The 24,758-nt window shown below is 46.2% G+C and overlaps 2 protein-coding genes across 2 annotated transcripts in view; both read left to right on the top strand.

Moving 5' to 3' along the window:
• TGDS (TDP-glucose 4,6-dehydratase) overlaps positions 1–24,758 on the top strand; it is a 1,159,807-nt gene that overhangs the window by 37,914 nt on the left and 1,097,135 nt on the right. The window lies entirely within an intron of this gene.
• On the top strand, positions 19,902–23,861 carry SOX21 (SRY-box transcription factor 21). The gene has a single exon (XM_048853363.2). It carries the CDS (start codon positions 21,468–21,470, stop codon positions 22,293–22,295), a length of 828 nt encoding a protein of 275 aa, XP_048709320.1. The 5' UTR covers positions 19,902–21,467; the 3' UTR covers positions 22,296–23,861.

Below are 24,758 nucleotides of genomic sequence, written 5' to 3'. Positions count from 1 at the left end.
CCCTCTCTTCAGCCCACCACCTCTCCTCCCGGTCATATTGTGCTTTCCTGCACTCTGACATTGTCTGCCTCCACGCAGTCGTCTGTGCTATGTCAGTGTGGGAGGACACCATGAGCTCAGAGAACATTTCATCACAAGTGTGTTTTTTTTGCCTTCTAATCTTCACTAGCCTCTGGGAAGGGGAAGATCCTGTGATCATTGAAACACATGCAGCTGGTGGAGAAAAAAAAAAGAGGCAGTGGTATTTAAAAAGACACATTTTCTAGAACAATGGCTACACTCTTTCATGGTAAACCTTGCTGTTATCATTACATACACAGCACATGTGCTTTCGTTCCAAGGTTGCATTTTGCCTCCCCCCACCACGTGGCTAGCCCCTCACCCTGCCTCCTGGCTAACAGCGGGGAACATTTCTGTTGAGCCACAGGCAAACAGCTCAGCAGGAACGGGCACCTCTGCATGTCCCCTTAAGAAAAACACCCTATTTCAACCAGGTGACCATGAATGATATCACTCTCCTGAGGATAACACAGAGAGATAAAGAACAGATGTTGTTTGAATGCCAGCAAACATACACTGCAATGCTTTGTTGTACAATGATTCCCGAGTACGTGCTACTGGCCTGGAGTGGTAAAGTGTCCTACCATGGTGGGTGGAATAAGGCTGCCCTCCCCAGAAACCTTTTGCAAAGGCTTTGGGAGTACATCCAGGAGAGCTGCAAATGCCAGGGCAAATTAATCATTAAACATGCTTGCTTTTAAACAATGTATAGTATTTTAAAAGGTGCACTCACCAGAGGTCCCTTCTCCGCCTGGCGGGTCCGGGAGGCAGCCTTGGGTGGGTTCGGGGGGGTCTGCCTCCAGGTCCAGAGTGAGAAACAGTTCCTGGCTGTCGGGAAAACCGGTTTCTCTGCTTGCTTGCTGTGAGCTATCTACAACTTCATCATCATCATCTTCCTCATCCCCAAAACCTGCTTCTGTGTTGGCTCCATCTCCACTGAAGGAGTCAAACAACACGGCTGGGGTAGTGGTGGCTGAACCCCCTAAAATGGCATGCAGCTCATCATAGAAGCGGCATGTTTGGGGCTCTGACCCGAAGCGGCCATTTGCCTCTCTGGTTTTCTGGTAGGCTTGCCTCAGCTCCTTAAGTTTCACGCGGCATTGCTTCGGGTCCCTGTTATGGCCTCTGTCCTTCATGCCCTGGGAGATTTTGACAAATGTTTTGGCATTTCAAAAACTGGAACAGAGTTCTGATAGCACAGATTCCTGTCCCCATACAGCGATCAGATCCCGTACCTCCCATTCGGTCCATGCTGGAGCTCTTTTGCGATTCTGGGACTCCATCATGGTCACCTCTGCTGATGAGCTCTGGCCAGCATGGCAAGCTGCAGGTGACCATGCAAACAGGAAATTGAAATTCAAAAGTTCGCGGGCCTTTTCCTGTCTACCTGGCCAGTGCATCTAAGTTGAGAGTGCTGTCCAGAGCGGTCACAATAGAGAACTCTGGGATAGCTCCTGGAGGCCAATACCGTCTAATTGCGTCCACAGTACCCCAAATTCGACCCAGCAAGGCCAATTTAAGTGCTAATCCACTTGTCAGAGGTGGATTAAGGAAATCGATTTTAAGAGCCCTTTAAGTAAAAAAAAAAGGGCTTCATCGTGTGGACGGGTGCAGGTTTACATCGATTTAATGCTGCTTAATTTGACCTAAACTCCTAGTGTAGACCAGGGCTGAGGAATACCAAAAGAAACTACACCATCTACTCAAGAAACTCCCTGAAAAAGCACAAAAACAAATCCTCACAGACACACCCCTGGAACCCTGACCAGGGGTATTCTATCTGCTTCCCAAGATCCATAAACCTGGGAATCCTGGATGCCCCATCATCTCCAGCATTGGCACCCTGACAGCAGGATTGTCTGGGTATGTAGACTCCCTCCTCAGGCCCTAGGCTACCAGCACTCCCAGCTATCTTTGAGACACCACCAACTTCCTGAGGAAACTACAATCCATCGGTGATCTTCCTGAAAACACCATTCTCGCCACTCTGGATGTAGAAGCCCTCTCCACCAACATTCCACGCAAAGATGGACTACAAGCCGTCAGGAACAGTATCCCCGATAATGTCATGGCAAACCTGGTGGCTGAACTTTATGACTTTGTCCTCACCCATAACTATTTCACATTTGGGGACAATGTATACCTTCAAATCAGCGGCACTGCTATGGGTACCCGTATGGCCCCACAGTATGCCAACATTTTTATGGCTGACTTAGAACAACGCTTCCTTAGCTCTTGTCCCCTACTCTACTTGCATTACATTAATGACATCTTCATCATCTGGACCCATGGAAAAGAAGCCCTTGAGGAATTCCACCATGACTTCAACAATTTCCATCCCACCATCAACCTCAGCCAAGACCAATCCACACAAGCAGTCCATTTCCTGGACACTACTGTGCTAATAAGTGATGGTCACATAAACACCACCATATACCAAAAACCTACTGACCACTATATTTACCTACATGCCTCCAGCTTCCATCCAGGACACACCACATGATCCATTGTCTACAGACAAGCTCTAAGATACAACCGCATTTGCTCCAATCACTCAGACAGAGACAAACACCTACAAGATCTCTATCAAGCATTCTTAAAAACTATAGTACCCACCTGTTGAAGTGAAAAAACAGATTGACAGAGCCAGAAGAGTACCCAGAAGTCACCTACTACAGGACAGGCCCAACGGAGAAAATAACAGAACACCACTAGCTGTCACCTTCAGCCCCCAACTAAAACCTCTCCAGTGCATCACAGATTTACAACCTATCCTGAAAAATGATCCCTCACTCTCACAGATCTTGGGAGACAGACCAGTCCTCGCTTAAAGACAGCCCCCCAACCTGAAGCAAATACTCTCCAGTAACCACACACCACACAACAAAAACACTAACCCAGGAACCTATCCTTGCAACAAAGCTCGATGCCAACTCTGTTGACATATTTATTCAAGTGACACCATCATAGGACCTAATCACATTAGCCACACCATCAGGGGCTCATTCACCTGCATGTCTACCAATGTGATATATGCCATCATGTGCTAGCAATGCCCCTCTGCCATGTACATTGCCAAACTGGACAGTCTCTCCACAAAAGAATAAATGGACACAAATCTGACATCAGGAATCATAACATTCGAAAAACGGTAGGAGAACACTTCAACCTCTCTGGCTACTCAGTAAAAGATTTAAGGATGGCAATTTTGCAACAGAAAAGTTTCAAAAATAGACTCCAACGAGAAACTGCTGAGCTTGAATGAATATGCAAACTAGATACCATTAACTTGGGTTTGAATAGAGACTGGGAGTGGCTGGGTTATTACACATATTTAATCTATTTCCCTAAATTAAGTATCCTCACACCTTCTTGTCAACTGTCGAAATGTGCCATATTGATTATCACTATCTCCTGCTAATAGCTCATCTTAATGTATTAGCCTCTCAGAGTTTGCATGGTAACTTCCAACTTATCTGTATGTGTGTATATATATAGATATATATAGATATAGATATAGATATACACACATACAGATAAGTTGTATATATATCTTCTATATATATCTTATATCTTCTATATATATCTTCTTACTATATGTTCCATTCTATGCATCCAATGAAGTGGGCTGTAGCCCACGAAAGCTTATGCTCTAATTAATGTTAGTCTAAGGTGCCACAAGTACTCTTGTCTATCTTTGGTAATTTTAAATTGCCTTTTGCCTTGGTCTCCTGCTTCTTCCCATCACCAAAATGGGTGGAGAGAGAGGGGAGAGAGAGTCAGTTCAAGAAACACCTAGTGTTGGATTATCCAAGATGGTATAATCTAGGATCACACTGAGAGCTAATTCATAGATTATAAAGCCAGAGGGGACCATTGTGATCATCCAGTGTGACCTCTAAAACACAGGCCACAGAACTTCCACCAAAATAATTTTGAGAGCGTATCTTTTAGAAAAATATCCAATCTTGATTCAAAATGTTCCAGTCATGGAGAATCCACCATGACTCTTGGTAAATTGTTCCAATGGTTAATTATCCTCTCTGTTAAAAATTTACGCCTTGTTTCTAGTCTGAATTTGTCTAGCTTCAACTTCCAGCAATTGGATCATGTTATACCTTTCTCTGATAGATTGAAGAGTCCTTTATCATCCATTTGTTCTCCATGTAGGTACTTAAAGACTAATCACCCTTTAACCGTCTCTTTGTTAAGCTAAAGAAATAGACTCAAGGAGCCAAGGCCAGTGCAAGGATATTTTGCGCCCTAGGTGAAACTTCCACCTTGTGCCCCCCCCTCAGAAAACTAGCAAACTTAACATTATAAACAGCCTGTCAGAATGGGTAATGGATGTTGTAATGTTTCTTTTTTACCTTTTAAGGCGTTTCAATTGTTTGCCATTGCCTCTGATGGTGTCCCATTCAAAGTCTTACTATTGTGCAAAGCTAAACAATTGGGCCTTGCATTGCATCACCAGCCAGGTTAGGCAGGGTGACAAATCCCCCTTGCCCCAAAGGGCCATTATCCCCTGGTGATTAATTTCTACTCCAAGTCTGTAAAGCAGACTTTTAAGGTAAATACATCATTCCTTCAATATTACCCATGCACACATCTCACAAAGATTCTCACTCTTGACAAGTTACCAGCCTTGTGTAGATCCCTTCCACATTCCTCTTTGTGGGTAACTGCCCTGTAAGATACGTGTGGGGTGCAGTGAGTTTGTCAGGCCTGTGGTGACAGCTGTTTGTGAAGATCAGGGGGCTCTTTGCTAAGGGGTGCTGGTGTCACAGTGAGCTTGGGGTGGCTGACAGTATGGGGCAGGGCACTGAGGCTGGTGGGGCAGGTAACATTCACTGGGCTGGGGGGCAGGCGGTGCCGGGATGGGACAGGGGCAGGTACCTGTCAGTCTCCAGTGCTCAGGCCGCGCCAGGGCCAGCAGCCTCTTCACCTCGGAGTCTCCCCCTCTTGCCGGGGGGCCACTCCTCCTCTCAGGCTCCCCGGCCGCTGCAACCGTGGCTGCCAGTGAAGACACGGGCGGGGGTGCCACCATGGAGGGGACACAAGGGGCTGGGCTCAGCTGGGCCCTGCACCTGCCAGCCAAGAGCAGCAGGAACCAGGCACCGCTCAGGGGGAGCTGGGCAGCCCGAGCCTAGGGTGCCTATGCTCCCCGCCTGCCCCTGCTGCTGCGGAGGCTGCCGCCACCTTGGGCTCGGGCAGCCCCCGGTTCCTGCTGCTCTCGGCCAGCAGGTGCGGGGCCTCAGCAAAGCCTGGCCCCTTGCGTCTCCTCCATGGTGGCACCCCCTGCCCACGTCCTCCTGGGCAGCTGCAGCGGCCGGAGAGCATGAGAAAAGGAGTGGCCCCTGTGCAAGTGGGGCAGACTCTGAGGTGAAGAGGCTGCTGGCCCTGGCGCGGCCTGAGCACTAGAGACTGACAGGTACCTGCCCCTAAGCAATAGTGTAAAAAAAAGTTTGGGGCACCACTTTTTGGTGCCCCCAAATCTTGGCGCCCTAGGTGGCTGCCTAGTTAGCCTAGTGGTTACACCTGCCCTGCAAGGAGCTCAGTCACTATAAGGCATGTTTTCTAACTTTCATCATTCTCATTTTCTAACTCTCATCATTCTCCTGGCTCTTCTGTAAGCCCACTCCAATGTATTGTGGACATCACAATTGGACACAGTAATCCAACAGATAAATTAACCTCTCTGTTCCTACTCAAGATATCTGTTTATGCATCCAAGGATCACATTAGCCCTTTTGTTCACAATGTCACATGATAATTGTTCTGTTTACAGTTGCTGCTGGAACTGGCCCACCTTGATTATCACTACAAAAGCCTCCCCATCCCCACCCCTGCCGGCTCTCCTGCTGGTAATAGCTCACCTTAGGTGATCACTCTCATTACAAAAAGAAAAGGAGTACTTGTAGCACCTTAGAGACTAACCAATTTATTTGAGCATGAGCTTTCGTGAGCTACAGCTTGAAGTGATCATCATGAAAGTGAGCTGTAGCTTACGAAAGCTCATGCTCAAATAAATTGGTTAGTCTCTAAGGTGCTACAAGTACTCCTTTTCTTTTTGCGAATACAGACTAACACGGCTGTTACTCTGAAACTCTCATTACAGTGTGTATGGTAACACCCATTGTTTCATGTTCTCTATGTATATAAATCTCCCCTCTGTATTTTCCACTGAATGCATCCGATGAAGTGAGCTGTAGCTCACGAAAGCTTATGCTCAAATAAATTGGTTAGTCTCTAAGGTGCCACAAGTACTCCTTTTCTTTTTGTGAATACAGACTAACATGGCTGCTACTCTGAAACCTGTCATTGTAAAACCAGTTAGCCAGCTTTTAATACATAGGGATGGTGTCCCTAGCCTCTGTTTGCCAGAAGCTTGGAATAGGCAACAGGGGCTGGATCACTTCATGATTACTTGGTCTGTTCATTCCCTCTGAAGCACCCAGTATTGGCCACTGTTGGAAGACAGGATACTGGGCTAGATGGACCATTGGTCTGACCCAGTATGGCTGCTTATATGTAATGTGTACCATGTTAATATTTTATAATTCTATTCAAGGCCACATTAATATTTTGTGGGCCACAGCCCCTGGACTGTGACCTTGCCCCCTGATCTCTGCCCAGAGGCTCTGTCTGAGCTGTCTCTTCCCCCCGCCCCCCAAAACCCTGCCCAAACTCCACCCCGAGCTTCACCCCTGCTCAGCCTCTTCCCCCTGAGGCCCCACCGACCACTTGCACAGCAGGGGAGGGAGCGGAGAAAAAAGTGGGGAACAAGGGAAGGAGGGGCGGAGAGGAGCGAGCCATGCGCCAGGCCTCAGGGAGGAAGAGGCTAAGCAAGGGTGAGACCTCAGGACAGATACCGGCAGAGCATGGGGAGGGGCCATGGTCCGGGCACCGGGGCTACTTTTGAGTTTGCACCTGGAGCCAATGGAAACCAGGTACTGATTCTATTTTTGAAAATCAAAAGGGCATGTGGTACCAAGTCAAATGCTTTATGCCAAGACTAAGTATATTATATAACTCCTTTACCAACCAAACTTGTAAACTCATAAAAAATATGAAGTTAATTGACAGGATGTATTTTCCATAAACCCATATTGATTGGCATTCATTATATTACGCGCCTTTAATTCTTGATTGAGTACATCAGCTGCTCCATTATCTTGCCCAGGATCAATATCAAACTGAGACTGTCACCGGGTTCCTTATCCACCATGGTGGAGGGCAGCTCATCTGGGGATTAGCATTGCTTGGTCTGACACCCCTTCTGGCTTTTCGCTTGCACTGCAGCCCCTCTCATTGTCTAGAAGTTGTAGTGCTTTGTCTCTGTAAATGGGGATGGCTCCCTCTTCATGGCTCGGCCCTCCAGCCAGGTTGCTCAGTGTTTTCCCCTTCCAGGGTGTCAAAGTCTCATCAGCCTGCCTGTCTGGGTATCATTCTCAGCAGTCCTCTAAGTCAAAGCCTGCCATTTCCCCAAGTGGCTGATAGGGGAACCCAGGCCTGCCCTTTACTGCATATTCCAGCTCAGGGACCCTCTAATCAGCAGCCAAAGTCTGCTCCATCCCAAACCTTGATGCCGTTTCTCTGAGCCTTCTCCTACTCCACTTCTATCAGGCTTCAGCTCCACCACCCTTCTAGTAAACTCTTGAATCCCAGGGCTTCTCCTCTCCCCCCGGGTTTCCTCCTTTCCCTCTCTAATGATCAGAGAGGGTGACAGCATCCCCTTTCTGCTGCTAACTTCCTGCCTTTGTACTAGCACTGCCGGTTCCTTCTCCACAGAGCTGGGCTCCATCATCAATCAGGGGTTGCTTAACAAACCTTATTCCCCTCAGGTGTGGCCAGCAGGCTAACTGATGCCTTCTCAGCTCATTAATCTTTTCCAGGCTAGTGTGGGGTGAACACCTCATCACACAGCCCGGTAATTACCTCTGTCATCCTATTTCCCCTTCTTAAATATTGGCACAACATTAGCTTGCTTCCAGTTCTCTGGAACTTCCCCAGTGTTCCAAGACTTATTGAAAAATCAATATTAACAGTCCAAGTTAATATTAACAGTGCAAGTTATCCGGACCTACTGACTTTAAAATATCTAACTTTAGTAGTAGTTGTTTAAAATCCTCCTGAGATACAAGTGGAATGGAAAAAGTCTCATCATATGATATGATGATATCATCTGTTCCCCCTACCCCTCCCAAAATACAGAACAGAATTTTTTATTGTATACTTCTGCCTTTTCTGGATTGACAATTCTACTATTTCCATTGAGTAATGGACCGATACTATTTTTGGGATTCTTTCTTGTTCCCAAAATATACTTTAAAAACTTCTTTTGTCCTTAATTCTGCTGGCCATAGATTTCTCCTTGTGTCCCTTTGTTTCCCTTATCAAAGTTATACAGTTCCTAGTTTCTGATTTGTATTCATTACTGTCAGCTTCCCTTTTCTTCTGTTTTTATATATCATTCTTTAAAGCGGTCTTCATTTCCCCTCTAAATCAGGTTGTGTTTTTAACCAATATGGCCTAATTCCTCGATTGTGGCTTTGGGGGTATCTGGTAAGGTGTTCTTAAATGATTATCATTCACATTTTTCTGATTAAATATGGATTTCCCCCACGTTGAATGCAGCACTTCTTGAATCAGGAAGTGGTCATCTGCAATATTTAGAAATTCCAAGAATGTTTTAGTACCGGCAATATGAGACCTTGAGCTTATATTACTCAAATTGAAGTCTGTGTGAAGAAGCTCACATTGCACCTGTCCATGTTATGTCTGAGAGAAATTATATCAATTTCACATTTTCATTAAACTTTCAATTTAATGCATCCTGAAATCAAAAATAAACCTGGCGATGTACATTGATTGTGTTTGTCATATTCTCATGCCAGGCCAAATCAAATGTTATTGTAACATTTCATTTCACACAAAGTATTCTTGGACATTTTGGCCCTTCTTGTTTGCTACTAATTGTTTCCGTCTGTGAAAAAAATTCACTATGGATCTGATCCAAAGCTCACTGAAGTCAATGGGAACCTTTCAATTAACCTTGGTCGGTTCTGGATCAGGCCCTACATTCACATTAGAAACAGTGGGTGAACTCCTGGCTTCATTGTTGTCAATGAGACCTTTGTCACGGACTTCAATGGGGCCAGGATTTCCATTTGTGAGCGTGAAGACATGCAGCACTGTATCTGTCAGATAGAGCTACTGCTGCTGCTAAACACAACAGTACTAGTGTTTCTAATATGCACACATGCACCACTCTGCCTCTAATTGGATTAGAGCATGATATACAGAAAATTGTTCCCTCATTAATTCTAGTGTTTGCAGTACTCAAATATGTACAACTATAATTGTTAGACAGGTATTCTCTTCAAAAATGGAGCAGTTATCTATGCCAGCAAAGAGAAACTTCATCTACAGTGGATAGGGAGATTATATCTTACAGCAGATGTTTGCTTCAGGTCTTGCCATGCTATATGTTTCAAATACAGCAAGGCAGGCCTGATTGTTCAAGTAGTGCCAAGGTGAGGACAAAAATCAGTTTGCATTTTTAGCTTTGCGAGGTCCAGATAAATGCAACTAAAGACTAACTGAATTGTATTTAGTCTTTGCTCTAAATGCTGTTTGGCCTTCCTAGTTGCAGAAAAGTGGCAGGATTGAGAAGCCAGTTTTGAACGAAAGAACAATATAATAATCTAATAGTTTCATGAAAGCATCAACAGATTTTTGTCTACTCAACTCAACTACTAAATCTGGGGTTTTCAAAGGGGCCTAAAGGAGTAAGGGCGCAAAATCCCATTGAAATTCACTGGGATTTGGGGGCCTTATTCCCTAAGGCTGGGATTTTCAAAGGAGCCTAACTTATTTACGGGTGAGCCAATAAGAATTCATCCAGAATGAATACTTTTCCCCCCTAATCCTTTTCATGTGTTATAACATCTGATAGTCAAATATAGAGCAAGACAACAGAAAATCAAAGGAATTTCTCTTTCTGGGGTAATTTGATTTGGTTTTTCCCACTGATTAGAAGGAAATGTCTCTACCAACACTGGTAAAACATTGGCATATTTCTAGCTCCCCTGCATGAATGTAGATGCTTACTTTTCTATAGCATCCATGAAAAAGGATCAGATTTTTAAGTTGTGAACTTCATTTGTCAAAAAGCTATCTTTATCTTTTACTTTCATTGCTAATAAACTACCCCGATGGATAGGAAATAAATTGGCTGTAAAAGGCTTAGATCTGCTTGGCACAATGCAGCCAAAAAGCTTAAATAAGATTAATGCACAGAGGGCCAAATTCATCCTTTGTGTAACTCTATTGACTTAATTTGGCCATTTGTTTAACATTAGCAGTTCTTTTGTATCCTATCCTGTACCATATACATTTATTTTATAGCCAATCTTTAATTCCAACTGTATTCCATCATGCTTGATAGAATTAAATATCACAATTACAGGGAAGATAAGTAAAAATAATGAGAGAGAAACTGAGAGGTTTAAGTAAATGTGGAAAATATGTTTTCAATGGAGACTTGAAATAAGACAGGAAGTTGACAAAGTAAAGAAAAATAGAAAGGTTGTTCAGATAACAGGGGCTACAGAGAAAAACTTCTGACACAGATAGTAGTAAGAGTGTGTTGAAGGTCAAGGAAGAGGCCAGTGTTAACCAAGAAGAGGGAGCCAGAGAGGAGTCTGAATGCACTTTCTGCAGCAAGTCCATGGAGAGTTTTTTTTTAAAAAAAGGACAGTGCTTTTTAACTGGATTTTGAAAATCCATGTGCATCATTTGAGTTTTCAGAGAAGATGGTTGATGTGGGTGCATGAGAAGGTAGCCAGTGTCATTTAGCACACGTTGGATCATGGGGACCTGGGTCCTCAGGTGGCCATAGACAAAGAAATTTCCATTACTGAGTTAATAGAGCATAGATGAGAATTTTAGCAGTTGTGGTGCTGAGGCACTGTTGTTCCTAAGGTGTGGTGGTCAAATTTGCAAATGTGAGAGGGCTATGGACAGTGGCAGTGCATGGCACAATAGAATGTATGAGTTCTGGAAGAAAAAAAGATCAAGTATGGTATTCTTCAATATCATTTACTTCCTCTATCAGGCAGCTGTAACCTGCCTTTGTAGGTAGAGGGACTCAAATGTCTTTAGTCGCTTATTAGTACAATTTTATAATCTTACTGTATGATCATGTCAAACCCTCCAAGAAAAAGTTTAACAAAAACTTAAAATACTAATAAAGAGAGAAAGCGGAATTTAGATCCATGTACATAAAAACATTACCTAACAATTATTAAAAAGTCATAGATAAGCTTACAGGAGAACAGAAATATTTCTAACCATCTTACAAAATGTTAACCGTGACGAGCCCACTAAATAACTAACACAGAGAAACTAGGCTAGATTCAGTCCAGGATCTAGGCCAGCAAAAAGACAGCATAATGTAGGCAATAAAAAGTCTGCTATGAGGAGGCTTCAGTGGTGGAATGCAGGATTAGCCCCAAAAGTAGGTAATAAGACATGTGCAAGACAGCCATGAACACAATCTGGTTCAATATTTCCCATAGGCAGCCTCCAACAGCCCAGTATATGTAAAGTGGCCTTCCCCTGGCAGTATACTTGAGCCAGGGCAGGAGCAATACTACCATCTGCCCTCCTTAGGGGTGGATCTCCTCCTGAAACACACTGGCTGAGCTGCTGGCAATGGTATAGTTTACAGCACTGGTTCCCAAACTTGTTCTGCCACTTGTGCAGGGAAAGCCCCTGGTGGGCCGGGCCGGTTTGTTTACCTGCTGTGTCCGCAGGTTTGGCCGATCGCGGCTCCCAGTGACCGCGGTTCACTGCTCCAGGCCAATGGAGCTGCTGGAAGTGGCGCGGGCCGAGGGACGTACTGGCCGCCGCTTCCAACGGCCCCCATTGGCCTGGAGCAGAGAACCGCGGCCACTGGGAGCCGCGATCGGCCGAACCTGCGGACACGGCAGGTAAACAAACCGGCCCAGCCCGCCAGGGGCTTTCCCTGCACAAGCGGCGGAACAAGTTTGGGAACCACTGGTTTACAGCATCAAGAAAACTGAACCTGTGACATTAAGTGCTCTCAAGTCCTGGTTCTTTTAGGCTGAGCCAGACTTACATATTTACATGATTCTGGTACCAAGGAAGGGAATACCCTTCAGCATTTTCTGAGTGAGCTGGTATGACAGTAGAGGCACCACTGGCATCTCTCAATTGGACAAAACTCAGAAAATTGGCCAAACTTATAGATAAGGATAAAATCTTACTAGAGCTATCCTGCTGGGTTCAGAGTAGCAATGAGACATCCTCTATAAATAGGGATAGGACATGTTTTTTCAGCCCTAACTTAGGCCTGAAGGCTTGTTTCTTATTAAGCTCTTCATTCCTGACTTCTCTGTAACCACCTGGAAACAGTAATTCTTAAGAATCAAATGGTAAAGAGAGCCAAGTATTCTCCTGGTATAGCAGACAGCAGAGATGACTGTGGGTACCTCTGGTAAGCTTCACTTGAGAGGGCAAACCCCAAAGAGTTCGTTCTGGCTTTTGTTTTAGCCCTTCTGTATGCATTGAACAAAGTTCCAAAAGTGGTTACTGTATTTCAGTGTTTCCAAGAGACCACCCCACTAAGTGAAGTCAAAGGCTTTCTCAACACTGAACTGCTCACAGCTCTTGGGACTTGCCTACCATCCCCGACAGACAAAACAACTTTATTTGATTTATGGCTGTGTATCATCCCTGAACAAACTCAGATTGGTCAGCAAAATATATTTATGCCAATGTGATGTGGTGGGGGCACCCCATCTAGTGCAGGGTAGGGGCACCCCATACTCCTTGCATGCAAAGGGGGAATTCCCAGCCCATGAATAGGTTCACTGCACTGTTCTAGGTCCCAGAGTTATAAAGCCTAATGGCTAAAGCCAATAGGATCACCCTTATCCACAGGATGCTAAGGCCTATTGGCCACAGTCAACTGGGTTGCCCTTTTCATCAGGGTGGTAAGGTTTAGTGGCCAGAGACAATTGGGTGGCCCTTATCCTCAGGGCAGTAAGGCCTAGTGGCCAGAGTCAATTGATTAGCCTTATCCACAGGGTGGTAAGGCCTACTGACCAAAGTCAAGGAAAACAGGCTGCCACTTAGGTGTGGCCAGGGTAGGGGGACCCAGGTCCTCCCTGCTCCTACAAGTCCCAGCCCAGGACTCTGTCAGTGGTGAGGATCTCCACCACTGCATCAGCCGCGATCTGACCACAATGAGCTGACTGGTCTCAGCCCTGCTGCTGGTGTCCCCCCGGGCTACCTCCTACCGTGTCTCTTGTAGTCATGGTCCAGGCATCTCCAGGGTCTCAGTACCCATCGGCACAGATTGTTCCCAGTGGTCTTGGGTTCTCCTGGACGTCCACTGGTGTCTGGGTCTCCACCTAGGTCTCAGCATTCCCAGCTTCCACTGTTGGAACCTCTGGCGCTTCCTGGGCTGGAGCCTGCAGCAAGCATCCTTCCTCTTCAACTGTCATCTCAGACTGAGCTGGGATGCTTACTTTTAAACTACTGCTACACTTGTAGTATGCCCAGTAGGGTGTGGTGGGTGTGGCTTCCACAATCCACAATGCAGAGTAACCCTTTCCAGTCTAACGCAGTGGGTGCAGCCTATCACAGCCAGGCAAAAACCTCCCTGCTCTTCTGGTCAATACTGTGAAGTGGAAAGAAGGTGGTCCTTGCCTGGTTTAAGCAATACCATGATAGACTGCTCTCTAAAAGCCTAGAGAAACCTTTCCAGTATCTTCCCTTTGGCAAAAGCCTCACAATACATTCCAAAAAGAGAGGATCTCATTTAATTTATTATTTGTTAATATTGTTATTGGGGGAACCTTCAGTTCTCAAAGCCTTTTTCCCACTTAGCATGAATGTCATTTCCTGATCTCAGTTCCTAAGATAACTGAGCCCAAAGCTAATGATTATGCCCTTGGCATGAAAGGTAATTTAACTTCAGTTAGGACAAGAAAGTTGTGATGGGTTCAGTAGACAGAGGCTGCTCAGAGTCTCTATAATATTGTGTGAATACATTAGCCCAAATTCTGACTTTAGTGGGAGTTTTGCTTGATTAATATGAGGAATTTGGCTCATTGTTCAGGGGCAAAACATTACTCATAGGAATAGTTCCATTGAAATCAAAGGGCTATTCATGTGAAAAAAGTTATGCATATACATAAATGTTTGTAAAGACCTTAATTTAGGGGAATCATTGTGACCCTACTCTGAAAAGTGATTCTTTAAAAATGATATTGTGGGGTCTGTGCTAATTGTCTCCCTGTGATTTCCAGATCAACTATATTCAGTTTAGAAGTAAAAAGCTGTTTGTTTTTTTCAAATTGCCACTGATGCAATTTCATCTTGGAATCTAAGAGCAAAGTGACTTCTTTCTGGCTTATGAACCACCAGCAGCAAAGATACTGCGGCCAGAACTTAGTTACCAAGCATGCTGATTACATATGAGCCAGAATGGAATCCAACTTGCCCAAAGATATAATTTCTGCAGGGCCAACAGGATTAAAAAATAGCAGAAATGAATTTTAATCATTGAAGTAAATTAGTATGACTCTGATTTCAAATGGGGTGCAGATCAATTGAATAAGAAGATGCCAATTTTACAGCCTCCCTTTTCAAAGTAGGACTACATTTTAAACTCCTTGCTTATGGTCCACATTAGCAGGGATCCCATTCTGAGTTTGATTCTGCAGCTGCCCTGACCATGGAGTTTCCTTTGATTTCAACAGGAGCTCTGTGTGTAGAGTAGTTGTAGAATCCGTCCCACAAAAATTATTAGAACATATTCTAGCCTTACCAAAAGCATTAGATTTATTTTTAATAGTTTTTTTTTTAAAAATTCTAGAAGCCCTGAAAGCTTACAAACCTAGTAAAAGCTTTAACTTAAAATAGCAAACCCAATAAACCAATATATTTATTATGAAAAGTTTACTCTCCAGCTGAGTTTTTGTATGCCAAATTCCAACCAGAACCACACTTTTACAGCCAGATTATAAAATATAAACCTAGAAAACAGTGCTTCATGATGGAATCATTACTAGACACTTAACTACAGTTGTGCGACCAGTGCTCTACTAATAAAAGGTGAATATTTTTGAAAAACAATACTATTGAACATTTTGAAGCCTCTTTGCAAGCATATAATTGAATCTGGCATATATGCTATATATGTAAAATTTGTTTTCTCTCTACTAGTGTGCTTGTACTGGTGAGGTGGTAGATTATAAGCAACACTCACAAATCTGAGGAACTATACCACATAGAAAAGTGTGCTTAAGATACTACAGAGCCTGCCAACTTTTGACAACTGAAAGTAAATGTGGAATTGGTGGCTGATACCTGCACAATGAAAACTGTCAGCTTCCAAGTTTGTGTATGGAAAAGCTTTATTGCACAAACAAAGCAGTAAAATCACAATGTGGTTCTAGAAATATAGTGCAGTGATAAGTCTATTGAGCTTATGAGTCAGGTTTTCACTTCGCTGGAATGATTAGGTAAAGATTGCTATCTGGCTAACCATTATTCCTCTAATACTTTTTATCTCTCTGACTTGCCACCTTATTATTAAATTCAAATGACACAAATTAGGAAGAATTCTGGTGTTTACCTGCTCTCTCGCTGCTCTAAACTGTGCTTGAAAATAAAAACAGCCTCTTAAAACTATACCTAACTTCAGGGAGAGCAAAGATGAAATATAATTTTTCAAATCACAAGAGTGGAATATTACCGATCACTTAAACAGGCTAATAGAATTGAGGGGATTGTAGTTGTTTACTTTAAACATACTCAACTTTCCAAAATTTATATCTGGGAACACATTCTAAAATTTAAACTGGGCTGCTAGAATAAAATATTAGAGTTTCAGATAAAGTGTATTATTATTTTACCTTTGCATGGTAATGCCGCTACGCATTTCGCTATATTGGAAGCAAAAGTATGCATCTGAATTTGTATGATTTCATAATTGACAAGTCAAATGCAAGTAAATTACATTACGCAGGATCATTTTCTCGTTATTCTCAGTAATTATAGTGATATTACTGTATCATCTGAGCAATTAACAGATACATAACGACACAGGTTTAACATAAATCCAGGTAAGTAAATTAAGTAAATTCAGTTAAATCTTCCACTCTTGATTAGGAATGTCAAGTTTCTAAAATAGTGTGTGATGTTAGGTACCATGAGCCCTGTCCTGCTCCAACCGGATCAGTCCCACGGTGCTCTAATACTTAGGCACAACAGGGTGTGTGAAGGGTGGAGTGAAAGCCTAAACTCTACATTCACTCCTAATCGGAGTCTGTAGGTCCAGATGTACTCCCAGTGAAGTCAACATCACCTCGTTCACACCTCTTGACAGCAAATTACCATAGAAATACAGAGCTTTAACTGCGGACATTACTGAATTAGCCGTATGTGTATTCTATAACAGCCCGTGGTTACCACGAGCGTTACGTGGAAAGAAAAGCACTTTTGAAACTAGATCTTGGTATATAGGGTTTCATTCAAAAACTAGAAAAATGTACTCAGCCCAATACATAGCAATATATCAGTCTGAGAAAGAATGTCAAATAATTTATGACCAATAAAATCTTTTATTTTTATTAGGTTTTCACTTTTTGGAATCCTAGCAAATAATCAGAAGCATACATTTGTGAAGTCAGACATTTGCAAATGGTGACATTTTTCAAGACAGGAGTCAGTGAAGTGGGGCATACTTGTGCTGTCCATTACCTAGACGCTTATTTTTCTTATTCTTTCACAGAGGCATGAGTATATCAAGATGCACGTGTTCATTGTTCTGATCTCTCCCAGGGATTTGAGAGGCAATGATGAACATTTACCTTAGAAAATCTCCTGAACCGCCCCCCTCCCGCCACATCCCCAACCTGTGTTTATCAGCCATTCCTGTCAGCTATGGCGATAGCCTTTCTTTACGCAGTGTCTGTGAAAAACTGAAATGTTTGTACCTTCCTCATGTCTCCAGATTCAGTGTTCTCCCTTGTGAACCAGAGGTTCAAACAGGTTTCAGAGTAGCAGCCTTGTTAGTCTGTATCCGCGAGAAGAACAGGAGGACTTGTGGCACCTTAGAGAGGAACACTTTTTTTTTATTTGAGCATAAGCTTTCCTAAGCTACAGCTCACAGTCCACAAACTAACGCATGGACGGACTAAAAACTGTTGCCACTCTGTCCGCCTCAATCAAATTGGCGAGTCTACACCTAGCCCCTAAGAAGAGACTTGTGGTTTTTATTTTTGAACCATCCTTCTTTGTGCTCCTGGCCACTCTCGTTTTTCTGCCACACGTTGTCCGATACAGCTGGGCTCGCAGCGAATTGTTCGACAGGAGAATGCCATGGACCACTACATTTCACTATATAGAGCACTCGGATCTAAGGGTGTGGAGGGAAACCCCATTCCCCTTGTTATAATAACCGACTGGAGTCATATCTAAAACAGGAGACCAGAGAGGAAAATGAAACATCCCTGTGAATCGTTCACAAGGCGCACCCCGTACTCCTTATACGAATTTCCGAGTTAATGAGAATTTTGACAGGATAGGGAGTAAGGGATCGGGCGCCTATCCCACACTTTTCTAAGGGTCTGGGATTGGACGGGCAGTAGCAGCCAAAGGGGGGCTCTTCTCTCTGTTTTAACTCTTTGTCACAGCTTTTATTGGTTCTCACGGTGGTCGGGGCCATATAAATAACGTTCTCCCTTCCTCCCCTGGCACTGAAATACGGGACGGAACTGATTGTGCCGGCACCTGATCTAGGCAAAAAGAGCTATGGGATTATTTTTCCGCAATAAAGGATGCTATGAAATTGCTCCTTGGTTAATACAAATGAGATGATTTGAAATATTAACTCTTCATTTCAGAGCGGGAAACTATTGGCGATGGATTGAAAAAATGACCTGGAGAACAGTAATACCAAGGCTGGCTACAGCCACTCTTGGTCACTTCTTCAACCGTCAAGAAATAGGATTTCCACTCTAAACCTAAACGGCAGTCAATGCTTGTAGATAGCTTAATCTCCCTGCTTTGACAACCGATTGTAACTTTTTTCACAGTTAAATGGATTGTGGGGAGTCACAAGTTGGCAAGGTGGATTTGAAGATTAAGAGGAATATGTATAAATGAGTGGTTAAGGGATAATATATTAAATGTGAAGACAGGGTAGGTACATTTTACGTGTACACTATTCAGGGCATTTTAACTGGTAAGATCTTCAAGTGGTGTAGATAGACAGCTCCACTGAAGTAAATGGAGCTGTACTGATTTTCACCAGCTCGGGCTGGCTATCAGTTGGGACATGTGTATATGCAACACACCACACATACAGAGAGAGGGAGAAGGAAGAGAAAATATCTCACATCTTTACTTCAGCGCTAGAGCTTCTGAAAACGTCTTAGTAGCATAAAAAGGGTGGGATTATAAGGGAGGAGTCCTTGGGGCACTTTAGAGAGTAACAAATGTATTTGGGCATAAGCGTTCATTGTTTTTCATAATGGATGATGATCCATTCTGATCATGGATGGTCCTAACCCGCTCTGGCTAGAGACTGGCTGATTAACCATAGCTGAAGTTTGTGCTCCTCCGCCCCTTGGCCGACTTTTGAAAGCAAGTGCGTCCCAAGAGAGCCCCTCAAACACACCGTTTCACCAACGCAAGCGCATACTTGATGCGAAACGAACTTTTCACAGAGCTACTTTTACTGTGGCAACAAAAGAAATCCCCTCACACATTTCCCCCAAACGCCTTGCCCCGATGGTTACTGAAAGAGAGCATGGGACTGACTAGGGGTGTTCCCTCTCGCGCTGAGCGAAGGGATGGTGGCGCCCATCCCAGCTGCTACTTCATCTGCCTTGCCTTTAGCGCTTAGTCCCAGCCGAGATCTGTCCGTTTACACCTCGGCCTGATGTTAACGTGGGAAAGAGTTAATGGTGTATTGGAGTTCGTACTTCCACATACCACACAGGTAAGTCAAAACCAACCTGCCGAAGTACAAACAAGGCGAGCGAGTTCACCCTGACTGACAGGCCAACTTGCTAGCAACACATGCAGACAGATCGGGTTGGGGTGAGTGAGAAGTAGCATATCAAGAAGCAAAGAAAATATGCAAATCGAAGAGCCAGGGCGCTGCCAACAGCACGGGTTGTGGGTTTTTCCAACAGGGGAGAGAATTCTTTGTTTCATTGGGTAAAAGTAAACAAAACCTTGGCAACGAACGAAATTTAAATACGCAGTCTTGGGATCAGGGCGATTTACACCCGTTTTCTTTTTATAGGCCTAAGGTTGACGCTGCTCTAGGTATTGAGTGCCGGCGGTGCAGCGTAGCTACACATTACGCCTAATTATCTCCAGCCTAGTATATAAAGAGAAAACTAGCAGTATGCTTTTCACGAGGCTTTGAAAACACCCACCAGCACAAACGTAGAAGGGGGCCGATGACAGCGAGCGGTGCCTGTTGTCGACTTAAAATGGGCTGTTTAAAACAACTGGCCACAGCACCTGACATCAAGTTACTCCGGTGACCCTAAATCGGAATCAATCTCCTTCCTGGGACATTTCCTCTGTGGCAAAGGGAGTCTGGGGAAGGCAGTATCTCCAGGATCAACAGTCAAGGAGAAAGGGGGACTGTCCTGCTGTGTAACTCAACAAGTGTGTGTGTGTGTGGGGGGGGGGGGATCATGAACAATTGACTGAAATAAACTCTCTCTGCCTAGTGAGAAGCCGCCGATCTGCGGGTGCCGGACGTGGCGGCTCTTCGGAGTTGGGTAATACTCAGAGGTTGTGTTTCGACACCAACTTAGCCGGCGAGCGCTGCGCAGACTCCGCTTCTGCCCGGCAGGGCAGGCTCTGGTGTCTCCACCCCCCTAACCTGCAGTGAAGTGAAAGGGAGGGGAATGCTGTTTAATCAATGGCTGGGGGTGGGAGCCGGCGCTCCCGCTGGCCCTCCCTCTCACTAGCCCCGCCGGGCCCCACGTTCCCCTGCACGCAGACACACACAAACACACACTGTACATGCAACAGCCCTCGTGCGCACCCAGAGAGCGCTTTACCTGCCTGCCTCTGGCTGCCGCTGCAGAGGGGCAAAAAGAGCGAGAGCCTGAGACTGCTGCAAGCTACACAGGGGACTTTATAACCGGCTCCGCTCCTGCCTGGCTGAGATCGCCGAGCATTTTAATCGGAAACCCCCTCGCCCGCTCTTCCCTCCCCCGCCCGCCCCCAAGTTAGTCACTCTTTGGCCGGGCAAGCCCCGAGAGCCCCGAGCAGAGGCAGGCGAACGGAGGAGCAGCCGGGCGGGGGGCGAGCGAGCCGGAGCGGAGCTGCCCGGGAGCCCGCATGAAACTTGGCGAAGTTAGTTGGAAGCTCTGGGAGCCGCCGCCGAGCTCCAAGTTGGAACCTGATCCCGGGACTCGGCGCTGAGCGGGGCCGCTGGTCCCCGCCCGGCACGGCTCGCGCGCCCGAGGGGCCGCAGCAGGAGGCGTCGCTGAGCGCGGCCCGGAGTGGGGGCCAGTCCCGCCCCCCCAGCAGGCGAAGGAGAAGAAGCGAGTATGTCCGAGGAGAAAGCGGCTCGCAGCGGCTCGCCGGGGGCAGAGATCTGGCTGTGAGCGGACGGGACCCGGCTGATCGCCAGCCTCTCGCCAAAGCGGAGAGGGAAGCGGACAGCTCCCGCTGCCCCCGCCACACGCCCTGCGCCCGGAGAGCGCCGGCCCGCGGTTGGTTTGCAGGCTCGCGATGGGTAGGACTCTGTGATCGTTGCTTGGCTCGCGGCTCGCCTTGCACGGAAGGAAGCCGCCGTGTCTCCCCTGCAGCCCCCGGCCGCTGTCAAATGACAAGTCCCCGGGCAGAGTTGAGCTAGTGGAAGGGGAAGGGGGGATGTTTGCACTTTTCCGTTGGTCCCTTTGAACCCCAATCCAACCCGAGGGGCTTTTGGAGAGAGTTTCAACATCCTGCTTGAGAAGAGAAAGAAACTTCGCGGCGGAAAGCAGAGCCCGGGACAGTCTCCTGGCTGGGGGCCAGCTCTGGAGGGAGAGGAAAGCGGTGCACAGGGGACCTGAGGTTTGGGACATCGCCTTTCAGGGTGCGGAGAGGAGCCCGAGGTTGGGGCCATCGAGAGCCCAGCAGCCCCCAGGCGCGGGACTTTCCCCCCCGGGAGGCCGAGAGGGAGGAGCGGGCCGAAGTTGGGGCTGTAGTTCTCGGACTCGTTCTGCTGCGGAGCAAAGATTGATTTCCTGCGGGCTGCCAGCGGCGGGGGAGAGGTGACCGGGGCAGGCGGCCGGCAGCGCGGGGTGGGCTGCAGCTTGCAGCAGCTGCAGGGCTTGCCGGGGGCCAGCATGTCCAAGCCGGTGGATCATGTCAAGAGGCCCATGAACGCCTTCATGGTGTGGTCCCGGGCGCAGCGCCGGAAGATGGCCCAGGAGAACCCCAAGATGCACAACTCGGAGATCAGCAAGCGCCTGGGGGCCGAGTGGAAGCTGCTCACCGAGGCGGAGAAGCGGCCCTTCATCGACGAGGCCAAGCGGCTCCGGGCCATGCACATGAAGGAGCATCCCGACTACAAGTACCGGCCCCGCCGGAAGCCCAAGACCCTGCTCAAGAAGGACAAGTTCGCCTTCCCGGTGCCCTACGGCCTGGCGGACCCCGACCACCCGCACGGGCTGAAGGCGGCCGGGCTGCACGGCGGGGCCGGCGGGGGCCTGGTGCCCGACTCCCTGCTGGCCAACCCGGAGAAAGCGGCCGCCGCCGCCGCCGCCGCAGCCGCCCGGGTCTTCTTCCCCCAGTCAGCGGCCGCCGCCGCCGCAGCCGCCGCCGCCGCGGCCGCTAGCAGCCCCTACTCGCTGCTGGACCTGGGCTCCAAAATGGCAGAGCTCTCGTCGTCCTCCTCCGCCTCGGCGCTGCCCTACGCCTCCTCCTTGGCCTACCCCAGCGCCGCGGGAGCCGGCGCCTTCCACGGGGCCGCAGCCGCCGCAGCTGCCGCCGCCGCCGCCGGGGGGCACACTCACTCGCACCCGTCCCCGGGCAACCCGGGCTACATGATCCCCTGCAACTGCAGCGCCTGGCCGAGCCCGGGCCTCCAGCCGCCCCTCGCCTACATCCTGCTGCCCGGCATGGGCAAGCCCCAGCTGGACCCGTACCCGGCAGCCTACGCGGCGGCGCTATGACATCTCCGCCGTGCGGCCAGAGCCGAGCGGCGGACTCCCAGCCTCGGCTCCCGGGAGAGCCGCCTGGGGACAGGTGCAGAGGGCTGGGCTCCGGCAGCTGCGGACCCGCCGCCCGGGAAGGGGCAGGGGCGGGATGGGGGCGAGTGTCGGTGGAAACGGGAGCGTTTCAGCCCTGCGCTCCTGCCGCAAACTTCTCTCCGCTCCAGCAGCAGGTGGTGCCTGTCCGGCCATCCTCGGACCTGTTGCGTGTTGCCCACAGATATCACTGAGAAGAAACTCCCTAGCTGGAGGTGGCTCGCCCATCTGCCTCCCTTTTTTTAGAATTGGTGTGTGTTGCATGCAGCCTTTGCAGATACCTGAGCTGAAAGGGCTTGTTCTTCACAGGCCCTGGAAACGTCTTTCTCTCACTGGTTTCTCCCTACGTGCATCTTGCTTTGCCTGCCTTGTCTCCCCTCCCGCCCCCCAAATCTGTGCTATTTGAACTTCTCCAAAACGTCCTCACTCCAACACCACCACCGCCAAAAAAGGGGCAGATTGTTGACAGAACGGAGGGACAAATCTGGCGTTTGGATCTGAAATGTTTCCTCTGTTTTGTATCAAGTCCTATGCGAATGGGAGCAGGAAACACAAAAAGAAATAGATTGTAAAGTGAAATACTGTCCGTCTGATCTCCCCAACCCCCCCCCCCCTCCATTTCCCCCTTAACGTATCCCACAGGACTTCCTGAAGTCCTCTCCTATGGGACACTCATACAAATTTCATTCTTAATGTACAACCTGTGTCTCTTATTTTCCCGATCCTTAGGTCCCACGTTAAGACTGTACATTTGTAAATTTCTGTGGAAAAGTTAGCTCTTTGATTGAAAATATGTTGCTTCCTTTGCCCACATTTGAGTCAGTTTTAGACTCAAAAAAAAAAAAAAGAAAGAAAGAAAAAGAAAAAGAAAAAAAAGAAAAGGAACGCCTTTCAGAGTAAATACAAATATTGCGTCACCATTTAAGGATCGCAATTTTATCTAAGGTTAAATCAGACTTTTTGTCTGAGTGATAATTATATATTTATTATTTAGCTTAACTGAAACAGAGGTTGCTTTGACAGCAGAAGAATATTCTCATGTTCAAAGAATCGTTCCCTATCAAACATGAAGTGTTTAAATGTGTTTGGGAGTACGCTTCCTACCTGCTTAGGTTATTTTTAGAGCAACTGCAATTCAATTGCAAATAATGATTTAAAAACAAAAAATAAATTTTAGAGAAAAACCTTCATCAGTTAGAGGTTTTTTTGTTGTTGTTTGTTTTCGTTTTTTACTTTTGTAATGTGTATATTTTGACTAATGTTTGTGAATGAAGCTGGCTAACATGTATTTAGTTTCGTTTTGGCTCTATGTAATATAAAGAAAAAAGTTTAAGTATTGGTTTTAACATTTACGTGTAAATGGTTTTCTTGTGTGATTTTCTAATTTAAAATTAGACGTCTAAACTATATCTGTAAATTAGAATCCGACTACCACTCTGTTCATTTTTGAACAAAGAGTTTAAATAAAGCCTGAAGCAGGGAAAAGAGAAATCCTCTATTTCTTGTTGAGTTACTAACAAGATTTTTATCTGAATTGCCATTCCGTTCCTGGTCCAGGTGAAGTGTAAGGTATCCTCCAAAGGCTGTCTTTGTTTCACTTTTGAATAGATTTACTAGGAAATCTAAATCAAGCCATTGTTATTCAGAGCCAAAAACCTGATTTATCACATTTTAAATCGTGAATAGGAAAGAAGATAAAAAAGTCGTTGTATTAAAAAAAAGTATTCATGAACCAGTAGATCGGGGTCTGTTGAATACACACAGACCGCTCAAATCATTTAATCGGTTTCCAGTAACATTTTCAGAGTGGAAAGTTGCCTGACCACTTTATCTTGTTAGCATAAAGAGCTTCTCTGCTTAAATCCGTGTAATTTGTTCAACTATTTTAGAAGTACTGTATTTCCTATTTACAGCTTGAGGTTTTTCACTGGGGCTCTGATAGTTACTAACAAAAACGTTAACACCTTTTGCCTCTACCCTGTTTGCCTGATTTTATTACCCTAAAGGGTGTTTTCAAATGTAAATCGAGCCCACATCTGCATGTGTGAGTTTAGAGGGATACAGAATTGAAACAGGATTAGCAGCAAATGAAAGCGTCTATCCAATCATTTTAGAAAGGGAATTGCAGGAATCGCAAAATGAATGAATAGAAGATAGCACAGTAAAAAGTAGTCTTTAACCTGCTAAAATTTAAAATCTCTAAATTCGAACTCTTAGCCCATTTCTTCCCTCGAGGGTGATTGGCTGCGCCCTTCATTGTGATACCGACAAGAGACCCTGAACAAATGCCTTTAAAATCAGCATTCTCCTTGTATTATGTTCAGAAAGTGAAAAGTTTGGGAGATTTGCGGAACAGACTGTTCGTTTGACCCTGATTCACTAATTAAA

This window comes from Caretta caretta, chromosome 1 (genome assembly GCF_965140235.1).
Source record: "Caretta caretta isolate rCarCar2 chromosome 1, rCarCar1.hap1, whole genome shotgun sequence".
Lineage (NCBI taxonomy): Eukaryota > Metazoa > Chordata > Testudines > Cheloniidae > Caretta > Caretta caretta.
This window is presented reverse-complemented; position numbering and strand designations above follow the sequence as displayed.